This window comes from Aquarana catesbeiana, linkage group LG05 (assembly GCF_042186555.1).
Source record: "Aquarana catesbeiana isolate 2022-GZ linkage group LG05, ASM4218655v1, whole genome shotgun sequence".
Classification (NCBI taxonomy): Eukaryota; Metazoa; Chordata; class Amphibia; order Anura; family Ranidae; genus Aquarana; species Aquarana catesbeiana.
Genome location: NC_133328.1, coordinates 5,184,396 through 5,197,698, shown reverse-complemented (window position 1 = coordinate 5,197,698; position 13,303 = coordinate 5,184,396). Strand labels below are relative to the sequence as shown.

Below are 13,303 nucleotides of genomic sequence, written 5' to 3'. Positions count from 1 at the left end.
AGTGTATATATAAATATATACACATACTTTTTTTTTGTTACTTTTTTCCAATGAAAGTGGAGTTACCCTTTAAGTAGCTTATGCATTATTATTTATTAAAGAATGGGCTCTAATATTTTTGCATACGATCGAAAACATATCACGTTTCCCCATTGATGCGAGCGATCGGCCTCTGTGCTCCCTCCTCCCTGCAGAGCTCTATATATACACACAGTTCCTCTGAACACACGTGTCTCCTTTCCTGTCCACCACAATGGTTTGATGATGGGGTGGGGTTACATTCCACTCTGGCCAATCCCAGCAGGAAGGTCTCCTCACCTGGCCTGCAATTGGCTGCCCGGGAGGCGTGTCCGTAAACCAGATTTGTGGAATGTATAAACCAGTCGTCATATGGGCGAGCCACATTGGCAGCTCATGTTACTCACCAAACGAGCAAGAGATCCATGAATGAGGTGAGGGAGGACATTGTTACATAGTCTGGTTGAAAAAAAGACACAAGTCCATCTAGTTCAACCAATACAAGATATTAAGACAATGCAAAGGAGATGGATCTCTGGGAGTTGCATGTGGAATATACAGAGATAATATGGGGGTGGCAGAGTCCGATTCCAGGAATGTGTCATTTGAAGACCAAGAAACGACGTACATGTGACTCCGCAATTTCTATGGAATATCATTTGAAGACTTGGGATTGCCCCGTCTGATCCTGGAATATATACGGGATATTCTCTACACTACTGAGGATTGCCCCGTCTGATCCTGGAATATATACGGGATATTCTCTACACTACGGAGGATTGCCCCGTCTGATCCTGGAATATATACGAGATATTCTCTACACTACTGAGGATTGCCCCGTCTGATCCTGGAATATATACGAGATATTCTCTACACTACTGAGGATTGCCCCGTCTGATCCTGGAATATATACGAGATATTCTCTACACTACTGAGGATTGCCCCGTCTGATCCTGGAATATATACGAGATATTCTCTACACTACTGAGGATTGCCCCGTCTGATCCTGGAATATATACGAGATATTCTCTACACTACGGAGGATTGCCCCATCTGATCCTGGAATATATACGAGATATTCTCTACACTACGGAGGATTGCCCCGTCTGATCCTAGGATATTTATAGGATATCCAGTACTTATATTTGCCTCCTCCTGATCCTGGAACATAAATGGTTTATCTGGTACACAATGGAGCATTCCACCTCCTGATCCTGGAACGTATATGGGATGTTGTCTACACTATGGAGGATTGCACCAACTGACTTGTAGAGTGAACATTCATTGCATGTCTGCAGGTTGTCCCATGTGAAGGTGACCTCCTCTCCTTCATGCACACAGCTGTTTCTGATCAGGGTTACCTATGATAGTCTCTGTTGTGATATAGGGAATCATTTTTTCGGCTCTCAACGGGGGAAGGGTCTCGGCATTTCCAGATTTGTTTTGGGATTGCTTGTCCTTTAGCCAACCTCGGGAGGAATACATTTACAGGAACTTGGGTCGGAAACCCAGAGAACAGGTAAATTATGTCTGATATGGTCCAATAAAGCCCCTAAAATTTCCTCCATTCCTGCTACTTTGAATGGTATCCCAGATGTGTTAATCAGGTTTCTGTTGTGCCTAGAGCAGGGATCTTCAAACTGCGGCCCTCCAGCTGTTGCAGAACTACACGTCCCATCAGGCATTGTAAAACTCTGACATCTACAGACATGACTAGGCATGATAGGGATTGTTTGAGAAATTTCCATCCTCCTACAAATTTTCTCATCACTACAGTAAAAAAACAATTGTCAATTTAAGCTCATTAACCATGTCCCACCAGGGATGGTAAGGGTCCCTCATAATGAGCACAGCAGGTGTACAGACCCGGGAACTCAGCACAGGGACGGTGGGAACCCCTCATAATGGGCACAGCGGGTGTACAGACCCGGGAACTCAGCACAGGGACGGTGGGAACCCCTCATAATGGGCACAGCGGGTGTACAGACCCGGGAACTCAGCACAGGGATGGTGGGAACCCCTCATAATGGGCACAGCAGGTGTACAGACCCGGGAACTCAGCACAGGAATGGTGGGAACCCCTCATAATGGGCACAGCGGGTGTACAGACCCGGGAACTCAGCATAGGGAAGGTGGGAACCCCTCATAATGGGCACAACGGGTGTACAGACCCGGGAACTCAGCACAGGAATGGTGGGAACCCCTCATAATGGGCACAGCGGGTGTACAGACCCGGGAACTCAGCACAGGGATGGTGGGAGCCCCTCATAATGGGCACAGCGGGTGTACAGACCCGGGAACTCAGCACAGGGATGGTGAGAACCCCTCATAATGGGCACAGCGGGTGTACAGACCCGGGAACTCAGCACAGGGATGGTGGGAACCCCTCATAATGGGCACAGCAGGTGTACAGACCCGGGAACTCAGCACAGGGATGGTGGGAACCCCTCATAATGGGCACAGCAGGGTGTACAGACCCGGGAACTCAGCACAGGGATGGGGGGGAACCCCTCATAATGGGCACAGCGGGTGTACAGACCCGGGAACTCAGCACAGGGATGGTGGGAACCCCTAATAATGGGCACAGCGGGTGTACAGACCCGGGAACTCAGCACAGGGATGGGGGGGAACCCCTCATAATGGGCACAGCGGGTGTACAGACCCGGGAACTCAGCACAGGGATGGGGGGGAACCCCTCATAATGGGCACAGCGGGTGTACAGACCCGGGAACTCAGCACAGGGATGGGGGGGAACCCCTCATAATGGGCACAGCGGGTGTACAGACCCGGGAACTCAGCACAGGGATGGTGGGAACCCCTAATAATGGGCACAGCGGGTGTACAGACCCGGGAACTCAGCACAGGGATGGTGGGAACCCCTAATAATGGGCACAGCGGGTGTACAGACCCGGAAACTCAGCACAGGGATGGTGGGAACCCCTAATAATGGGCACAGCGGGTGTACAGACCCGGGAACTCAGCACAGGGATGGTGGGAACCCCTCATAATGGGCACAGCGGGTGTACAGACCCGGGAACTCAGCACAGGGATGGTGGGAACCCCTCATAATGGGCACAGCGGGTGTACAGACCCGGGAACTCAGCACAGGGATGGTGGGAACCCCTCATAATGGGCACAGCGGGTGTACAGACCCAGGAACTCAGCCCAGGGATGGTGGGAACCCCTCATAATGGGCACAGCGGGTGTACAGACCCGGAAGCTGAGCCCAGGGATGGTGGGAATAGGGTTGCCACCTCATCCCTTTAAACCCGAACACATATGAATTACACGGGTTCTGAGACTAATTTAGTGCAGATAAGGCACCAAGTGAGTTTAATTATCACCTTAATCAGCCACAGAATCTGTGTAATCAATATGTGTTCGGTTTTAAAGGGATGAGGTGGCAACTCTAGGTGGGAACCCCTCATAATGGGCCTAGCAGCTGTACAGACCCGGGAACTCAGCGCAGAGATGGTGGGAACCCCTCCAAAATGGGCACAGCGGGTGTACAGACGTGGGAACTTGGCACAAGGATAGTGGGAGCCAGTGGCAGCTTTTCATTTTTTTGGGGGGGCCACAAACAAACCTCCCCCGATCGGCCGGCGGCACCTCCCCAACCTCTCCGCGCTGTTGGTCGGTCAGGCACTTGCCCCATTTAGGTAGCATGCAGCGGCTCTGTGTCCGCTCCTCCTCCTCTCCTCCTCGGCATCCAACAGGATCGCCTGTCCTTTCAGCCAAAGGTGATGCGTCTCAAAACCCTCTTCCTGAATGGCCGGGAGGAGGATCGGTGTTATAAAAGCAAATATTCATTAGCCGTTGTAACACACCTGGGTGGGATCGGAGCGCATTCTCTGCGCCCCGAGCCCACCCTATTTTGAAGCCTATTAGAGCCTCTGGCTCTAATGAGGTGCTTCAAAAAAAACACCCACCCCATTGGAATCCATGCATCCTGCGTACTGAGGCCAGACGCATGGATAGGGGGGGGCGGCGATGGATTGGGGGGCTCGGGGCGCAGAAGGAACTGTGAGCTCTCTGAAGGAGAATAGCGGAATATTTAAAGAAAAATATAGAAACAAGGAACGGTTTAGCCGAATGAGAAGAGGAGCCACTTCCTGCATTGAAAGTAACCCAATCAGTGAGGAGATGCAGGTACCAACAGAGTCAGCAGCAGTGGCGGCTGGTGTTCAAAATTTTTTGGGGAGTGCAAAAAAATTTTGAGAAAAAAATCATCAACTGCTGCCAGTGTGCCCATCAAATGCTGCCAGTGTGCCCTTGAATGCCCTTAGTATAATCCCCGCTCACCGTCTGCCCAGAACTTACCTTGTCTTGGTGGGGAAGCTGGTGACGGCGACGAGCCGGGTCCTCCATGCATCTCCTGCCGTCTCCTGTCCTCGCCTCCTGATAGGCGTCCAATAGTGGCGCCTGTCGTTTCAGCCAATCAGGTGGCGGGTAACAGACCCGAGCACCTGATTGGCGGAGAAGCAGTTTAGTGTTAGGAAAGCGACTAGTCATTCGCTTTTCTAACACAGCTGAGTGACCTGCGAGCGCCCAGCATGGCACTCGCAGGTCACTTTTTTTGAGGCCTATTAGAGCCTATGGCTCTAATCGGGTGCTTCAAAAACACCCCCCGCCGCTGTAATTCAGGTGCCCTGCACCCAAAAATGGGCCGGGCGCCTGAATAGGGGGTGGCAGCGTCGGCCATAGATAGATTCATGCATTGTATGAATCTCTATTGGTGATAGAGGGGGTGGCAGGAGAGAGGGGGCGGCGCCCATGCGCCCTTAAGGCACGGGTCGCCACTGGTCACTTCTCAGCAGAGAGTGAGAAAGTGGGCCCGGAGGATGAGCCCAGCTGTTCAGGCATCTGCTGAGCCGTCAATTGTGGAGGCCTCTGTCCCCCTCCTGCTGCAGCAGAAATATGGAACATCTGAGCAGGAGGTTCTGGCATGCTGGAGTTCATCACGAAGCTGGAATCCCCTTTGGGTGTGGATTTCTCAGATGATGATGAGATGGACACTGTTCCTCGCGCTGTGAAAGAGAGTCCTGTGGAGAGAGCAAGATTCATCAGGAAGTCTGCAGCAGCTGGGGGGAAGTCTCATCCCACCGTCAGCCATGACATTGCAAAGGTAACAGCACAGCAAGCAGGTACAGTGTGTGTGCAGGATGGTGATGTAGACTTTATTAATGACAATGGGCTTGCTGAGGGTTGTAGTGCTACGGGCAATCAGCCCAGACCCATAGACAATGTACGACATGCAATGCAGTCTGAATTGCCTGCTGAAAACAAAGCTACAGATGAAATCGGTTAGCGTAACTGTCAGCTTCTGGGGGAAGAGTCTGCAGAGAGGAGCTCCATGGACAATACAGTGACTTTGCCTGGACCAGACACAGCGGCTGTTCCTGAGAATGGTGGAGATGCTGGGAGCAGTAGTGCTACAACTCTCCAGGAGTCTGCATTAGCCAAGATTGAGCTTGAACCCAGGAAAGAAGCTGAGTGTTCAGAGCAGGGGGAGAGGGCGGGTCTCACCTCTGTTAATCCTAAGACTGCCATCCTAGCTGAATCAGACTCTCTGCCAGCTGGTTTGATTGTGTCTAAAGACAAGACTGCAATTGGTGTGTCTGTAAAAAAAACTTATGCTGATGTTGCTGCTACAGGATCTGGGAAGGGGGAGCAAGCAGGGAAGAAGCATGGAAATGTTTTATCTTCCTCCCTGTTTAAAAGGAGGAATGTTGTGCAGCTTAGATGGGAGGGGGGTGGTCTTCCTCCGCATAAGAGGGCAATGGTGGATAAGATTCTGCAGATGGGGTTTAGGCCCACAGATATCTTCGCCCTGATCAGTCCGGCCAGTTCCTACGAGTACGATTTGTCCTTTATCTGTCTGGAGTCTTTGGACATAATTTGGGAGAAATATGAGTAAGTGTGTAGGGGCCTGCCGGACTGGAGAGGGCTCATCCCCAAGCTTGTATCATGCCAGCCACTCATTAAAATGGTGATCGTTCTTGTCCGCAATGAGTCCATACCACAAGGGGATTTATCTGTATGGTTAAGGAGGTATGGAGACGTCCTAAGCCCCCTAAAGAAGATTTTGGATGATCGGGGAATATGGACGGGGGGATGGTCTGTGCAGTTAAAATTAAGTCATTGATAATGTCGTCCAGCATCTGCCATCCTCAGCTTTCCTGGGGAGGGACAGGCTGACCATCTTCTACCCAAGCCAGCCAAAGCTCTGCAATAAGTGTGGAGATAAGGGGGATCTTGCATTCTCCTGTCCGGTGATAAAGTGCTCTCTGTGTCAGGGTGTAGGACATTTGGCAAAGGATTGTAACATTATAAGGTGCAATCTGTGCAATGCGGTGGGACATCCTTACAGTCAGTGTTCTGAGGCAATGCATTACAAGCCTGAGGCTATGAGAGAGTTCTTCTGCTTGGACATGGAGGATGCTCAGATCTCAGCAGCTGGAGTGCCTGTGATTCCATCTGAGTCTGTGCCAATACCTAATATGTCTGTGTCTTCCCAGTCTGTGGTGCCCCAGTCTGTGCATTTACCTAGTGTTCCCTGTCTTCCCAGTCGGTAGGTAAGGTATCAGTTACCGAGAAAGTGTCCAATCCTTCTGCGTCTATGTTTTACAAAATTGCAGAGGCAGCAAGAGGTACAGGTGCATCAAGTGCGGTGCCAGTCCCCCTTCATCCATGCTGCAAGGTTTCTATTGAGCATCGTGGGGTGTAGAGGAGTGGGGAGGATGGTGAAGAGGCTGGCCTAGTGGTAGGTAAGGGAAGGGAGAGTGGGGGGGAGGGTAGGAGTGGGGAAGCTGTGGATTCCGGTTTGTCTAAGGATGATATGGAGTGGTTGGAGGATAAAAGGAGGAGGGGCAAAAGAAAGGGGGGAAAAAAAGGGGGTTTGGTTACCTCAAGTCCTAAGGTTTTGCCTTTGGCAAATGACGTTGAGGTCCTGTCAGATGATGATGATGAATGGGACTCCTTGGGTACGGCATCCTCTATGGATGATGAGTGCCAGGGTGCAATGAAGCACGAGAGGGAGTAGTTGGGCTAAGAAACGGCTGCCTCAATTACCCTAATGGCAGTTCCCACTCCTTTAAAAATAAAAACCATTAATGTTGCCAGCTTAAGATCAGTAAGTGCTCGTCACATGGCCTTATTTTTGCTCAGCGAGTTTGATGCTGACATTTTGTTTTTGCAAGAAACCCATCTGAGTAGTCTGGCCGATATACATCTGGCAAAGAAGGAGTGGAGACGTAGTCCCTCATTTTGGTTTCTTGCGGCCGAGCCTTACAGCGGAGTTGCAGTCCTTTTTTCTGGTATGGTAACGTGCCGGCGGGTAATTGAGGTAGAGATAGGGAGATGCATGGTCTTAGACGTCTCTGTGAAGGGGCATGACTTGCGCCTGATTAACATCTATGGTCCCCAGACGAAGTGGGACAGGAAATGCCTCTTTACAAAGATTAAGCCTTTTCTTTTTACGGCCCAGCAGGTTATCTTTGGAGGTGATTTCAACACCATTACTAGGTCTAAAGACAGGAGAGGTTTCAGAGATAAGCTGGGCTATGACACCCTTTTTTTTCAAGGCGATAGGAAAGCAGATCTGGTAGATGCCCACATTAAGCGCTGCCCAGACAGCACGGGGTTCACTTTTCAGCGAGGTAATAGTCAGAGTAGGATAGATAGTTTGTTTGTTTTTTGTTTTTTTTAAAGGGAGATTTTGCTTTTTCAGCACCTGTGTGTCAGGCAGTGGAGTTTTCCGATCACTGTATTCTATCTATGACTCTGAATGCCCCAGACATGCCACCTAGGGGGAGGGGTGTTTGGAGATTGAATTCGGCCCTCCTAGAAGACGAGAGCGTAAGACAATCTTTTGAGGGTTTTTTTCAAGCACAGGTAACTATCCTAGACTTTTACAACAGTAAGTCAGAATGGTGGGAGCTTGTAAAAAAGCGGACTGTTGGGCTTTTCAAGGCCATAGGAAGAAAGAAGCAGCAAGATAAGTATATCACCTACAGCGTTTGCGGAGGAAACTTGACCGCCTTGTTTCGAATGGAGGTGATTCTGGGGCGATCTCTGAGGTGAAGCTCCTCAGGAGACATCAATATGACTGGCATATGAGTTATGCAGAGTGGGTGTATGGGGCATTCCAGACTCGTCGGGATTATGATTTGGAAACACTTTTCTTAGTTAGTCTAGTAGTCCGTTATTTCACGTGGAGTGCACGGTGTCAGGTATCCTTACGGAGTAAAATCCTCCCTGTCAAAGTGGTGGTGCAGGACATTCTGGGTGAGGTTGGGAAAATTCAGGGTCTTGAGAAAGGCAGGTGGCAGCTGGAGGTCTGGATAAGGGCGTGGAGGAATATCAGGACTCTGTAGCTGCTGCCTGTTGATCTCGGGGTGTGCGGCTTTTCTTTGTATTCTTGATTCACTCCCCTAGATTTTCAGATCAAATATATTTTTGATAAAAGGCTCCATGCATGGTGACGGTGATGTTCCTCAGTCTGGCTCTCCTGTAGGGATTGTGTTGTGCGCAATTTGGTTTGTACCATTTATAATGTTCTTGTTTTGTTTAATCATATTCAATTATTTTGTAAATATGTTTTATTTATTTATTATGGTTTTATTGTATATAAGTTGTAGTTTGTAAGATTTTTCAATAATTTAAAATTAACCCCTCATAATGGGTACAGCGGGTGTACAGACCCGGGAACTCAGCACAGGGATGGTGAGAACCCCTCATAATGGGCACAGCGGGTGTACAGACCCGGGAACTCAGCACAGGGATGGTGAGAACCCCTCATAATGGGCACAGCGGGTGTACAGACCCGGGAACTCAGCACAGGGATGGTGAGAACCCCTCATAATGGACACAGCGGGTGTACAGACCCAGGAACTCAGCACAGGGATGGGGGGGAACCCCTCATAATGGGCACAGCGGGTGTACAGACCCGGGAACTCAGCACAGGGATGGTGAGAACCCCTCATAATGGGCACAGCGGGTGTACAGACCCCGGAACTCAGCACAGGGATGGTGAGAACCCCTCATAATGGGCACAGCGGGTGTACAGTCCCGGGAACGCAGCACAGGGATGGTGGGAACCCCTCATAATGGGCACAGCGGGTGTACAGACCCGGGAACTCAGCACAGGGATGGTGGGAACCCCTCATAATGGGCACAGCGGGTGTACAGTCCCGGGAACGCAGCACAGGGATGGTGGGAACCCCTCATAATGGGCACAGCGGGTGTACAGACCCGGGAACTCAGCACAGGGATGGTGGGACCCCCTCATAATGGGCACAGCGGGTGTACAGACCCGGGAACTCAGCATAGGGATGGTGGGAACCCCTCATAATGGGCACAGCGGGGGTACAGACCCGGGAACTCAGCACAGGGATGGTGGGAACCCCTCATAATGGGCACAGCGGGTGTACAGACCTGGGAACTCAGCACAGGGATGGTGGGACCCCCTCATAATGGGCACAGCGGGTGTACAGACCCGGGAACTCAGCACAGGGATGGTGGGAACTCCTCATAATGGGCACAGCAGGTGTACAGACCCGGGAACGCAGCACAGGGATGGTGGGAACCCCTCATAATGGGCACAGCGGGTGTACAGACCCGGGAACTCAGCACAGGGATGGTGGGAACCCCTCATAATGGGCACAGCAGGTGTACAGACCCGGGAACGCAGCACAGGGATGGTGGGAACCCCTCATAATGGGCACAGCGGGTGTACAGACCCGGGAACTCAGCACAGGGATGGTGGGAACCCCTCATAATGGGCACAGCGGGTGTACAGACCCGGGAACTCAGCACAGGGATGGTGGGAACCCCTCATAATGGGCACAGCGGGTGTACAGACCCGGGAACTCAGCACAGGGATGGTGGGAACCCCTCATAATGGGCACAGCGGGTGTACAGACCCGGGAACTCAGCACAGGGATGGTGGGAACCCCTCATAATGGGCACAGCGGGTGTACAGACCCAGGAAGGATGGAGAGATACAAAGTAACATTGTTTATAAACCTATAAGTCGGACAGGAGTTGGGTTCCTCTTACACTGATCTGGTGCAGTTTGACCGCACTGCAGGTTTGGTGCAAATTAGCTGCACTTTGATCAGATGGGAGATAGAGAGATACAAAATAACATTGTGTTACATTTGAATCTACTTTATTTCTACCGGAGATCAAATAGTTCAGCATTCATCTGCATATGATGTCAGCTAAAGCAACCTGACAAGCAAATCATTTTTTTTTTCTTAAATAACATCTGTTCATATTTAACCCCTTTTCAACCCTTAGTTTACCATAATCAGCCCAAATTGACTTATTTTCCCTTTAATATATAACTAAAGGCAACCCTTTTTTAAAAATGTGGGTATAGTGGAGAGGGATGAGAACCCCTGTCAGTTTTTTTTTTTTTCCTGCTGTCTGTGCCTCCATTAGTGGAGATTCATTGGAACAGTAATATTGGATGCTATGGGATGCTGATACTGGTGACAGATTGGCATGAAATGAGGTACAATACTTCATAAATCACTACTTATTAACATGGCAGTGTCCCCATCCCCTGACCTGATTGGTTTGTTTAATCCATGTTTTGTTTGCACTTCTGGAGATAAGTGGTAAGAATGCAGAAAATGCGTATTTTCCTGGGCAGTGGGCAGCGGGAATGTTAAGGTCAACATGCTGTGTCTGCCAGTGATTGGCACCTATTGTTATCTAAATCAAACAGGAGCAAGGTGAATATATTCCACACTTCAGTGAACACGTGACCTGATAATACCTTGTGTTTTTACATTATACAGCCCTGTGTGTGTTTTTAAAGGACTATGTGCGGAATGCCTCTGGGCCAAGAAGCCAACCCCAACCCCTTGCCACAATGACCCATACTCCAGGATTTACCTTCTATAGCACCAACAGTTTGCACAGTGCTTTACAATACGAAGTGATACAGTTAAAATACAATTCAATACAAGAGGGTTAGGAGGGCCTGCACATGAGAGCTTACAATCTAAAAGAGGGGGCAAGTGATACAAAAGGAAATAACTGTGTGGGAATGAGTTGATAGAGAGTAATACTCCAGTTAGTGATTAGTGATTACTTTTCAGGGATTGCCTAGAGGCAAACAGATTGCGGTAGGGAGTTCCAGAGGATGTGAGAGGCTCTGGAGAAGTTCTGGAGACAAGCATGAGAGAAAATGACAAGGAAGATAGAAAGCAGGAGGTCATGGGAACAGTGACAAGACAGTTTGGGTGATACTGAGTTGAGTGTGATAATGTAGCTCAGGGTTCTGGAGGTTAGGTTTCCTTGAAGAGATGAGTTTTTAGGGATCGACAAAAGGCAGAGAGAGTAGGAGATGGCTGAATAGATTGAGGTGGGCAGTTCTAGAGGATGAGGGAGGCTCTGGAGAAGTCCGAAAGGCAAGCATGGGAGAAAATGACGAGGGAGCTACAGAACAGGAGGTCTTGGGAACAGCAAAGGGGCGGTTTGGCTGATATTGAGACAACATTGGTGATGTAGCTCGGGGCAAAATTGTGAATGAGTTATCTCAGTGTTTCTCAACTCCAGTCCTTAAGGTGCCCCAACAGGTCATGTTTTCAGTATTTCCCCCAGATTAACAGATGTGGTAATTACTAAGGAAGTGAAACTGATCAAGTCACCTGTAAAAAATAATGGAAAGCCAGAAAACATGACCTGTTGGGGCGCCTTGAGGACTGGAGTTGAGAAACACTGAGTTATCTGGAGGGTAGGATGGGTTTCCTTGAAGACATGAGTTTTCAGGGATCACCAAAAGGCATACAGAGTGGGAGCTGGCTGAATGGATTGAGGATGGGGAGGCTCTGGAGAAGTCCTAGAGGCAAGCATGGGAAAAATTATTAGGGATCTAGAGAGCAGTAGGTGTTGAAAGGAGCAGAAAGGACGGTTTGGATGATATTTTGAGACAAGGTAGGTGATGTAACTCAGAGAAGAGTTGAGTTGTGATAGGTGTAGGTGGGATAGGCTTCTCTGAAGAGATACAGTAAGCTTTCAGCAATCTGGTTAAAGACAGAGTAGGCGATAGCTAAACAAATTGGGGATGTAAGTTCTAGAGGATGGGAGAGGCTCTGAAGAAGTCCTGGAGGTGAGCATGAGAGGAGGTGATAGGGGATCTGGTGAACAGAAGGTCTTGGAAGAAGCAGAGAGTACAGTTTGGATAATATTTTGAGATGAGGTTGGTGATGTAGCTCAGTCAGAGCAGAGTTGGGATGAGATAGGTGAAGGTTGGATAGGCTTCCCTGTAGAAAAGAGCTTTCAGCAAAAGGCATACATCTGAACAGTTTGGAGAAGGGAATTCTAGAGCAGTGGTCATCAACCCTGTCCTCAGGGCCCACTAACAGGCCAGGTTTGCAAGATACAAAAACAGAAAATGACTCCTGCACACAAGTGGTCGACCAAATGGATGAAAGGGAGACACAGGCCTTGCTGCCCTCAAGGATGGGGAATCCTAGCAAACAAAGAAATAAAAAGAGAAAAGGGCGCACCAGCCATGTGCATTATCTTTTGTAAAACATTTATTGAGTAAAATGATAAAGGAAATTACTCACAAGCAGTAGTAAATCATGTGCCGTAAACCTTGGACATCAACAAACAGCGAGAGGTTAAAATGATGAAGGAAGCCTTCCAAAGGTCTTTTAGAGGAATATATAGCACTGCTTGCTAACGCGTTTCGAAGGGCTCGTCCCTTCTTCATCAGAGCTCAGCAGTGAACCCTCCTTCAGTAAGCCCTATATATATAGTGAATGCCAAAAAGGCACAATCAATGGATGGGGCAGGGCACATAGGGCTCCTCCCTCTCTGGGAAATCCTCCCTCCTACACTCTTCGCCTGTACAGGTGGATAGACCATAATTGATTAATTAGTTGATAAATAGATTGATGAATAAATTCATTCATTAATAAATATAGTGTAAAAACTGATGAGTATCGCTGTGGTGTAATACAGTTGAGACTCAGCAGGGGCTAACCATAGGTGTACATGATAGGCAGTGATAGATGAAAGAGAGAAAATATATATATATATATATATATATATATATATATATATATATATATATATATATATATATATATATATATATATATATATATATATATATATATATATATATATATATATATATATATAGTTGGGCGCAGAAAGGTGCAGAGTGGCACGGGATGAATGCATCTATTGGCAGGAAAGGAAGTACCATAGTTAGTAGGCTGACATATATAGATGGACACTATACCTTTAGTGTCCAATT

General features: G+C 48.7%; 1 protein-coding gene across 2 annotated transcripts in view; it reads left to right on the top strand.

The window, feature by feature from the left end:
• Positions 1–394: 394 nt before the first annotated feature.
• The window catches only part of OPLAH (5-oxoprolinase, ATP-hydrolysing), a 74,212-nt gene continuing 61,303 nt past the window's right edge, over positions 395–13,303 (top strand). The window contains exon 1 of one of the 2 annotated variants that reach the window (XM_073629384.1): positions 395–1,537. Coding sequence is in view for 1 of the 2 variants with exons in the window: in XM_073629382.1 (XP_073485483.1) it covers positions 5,130–5,143 (14 nt within the window). In the remaining variant the exon portion in view is untranslated. Of the gene's footprint in view, positions 1,538–4,724; positions 5,144–13,303 lie in introns of those variants that run through there. The other variant, XM_073629382.1, reaches the window with a different exon arrangement.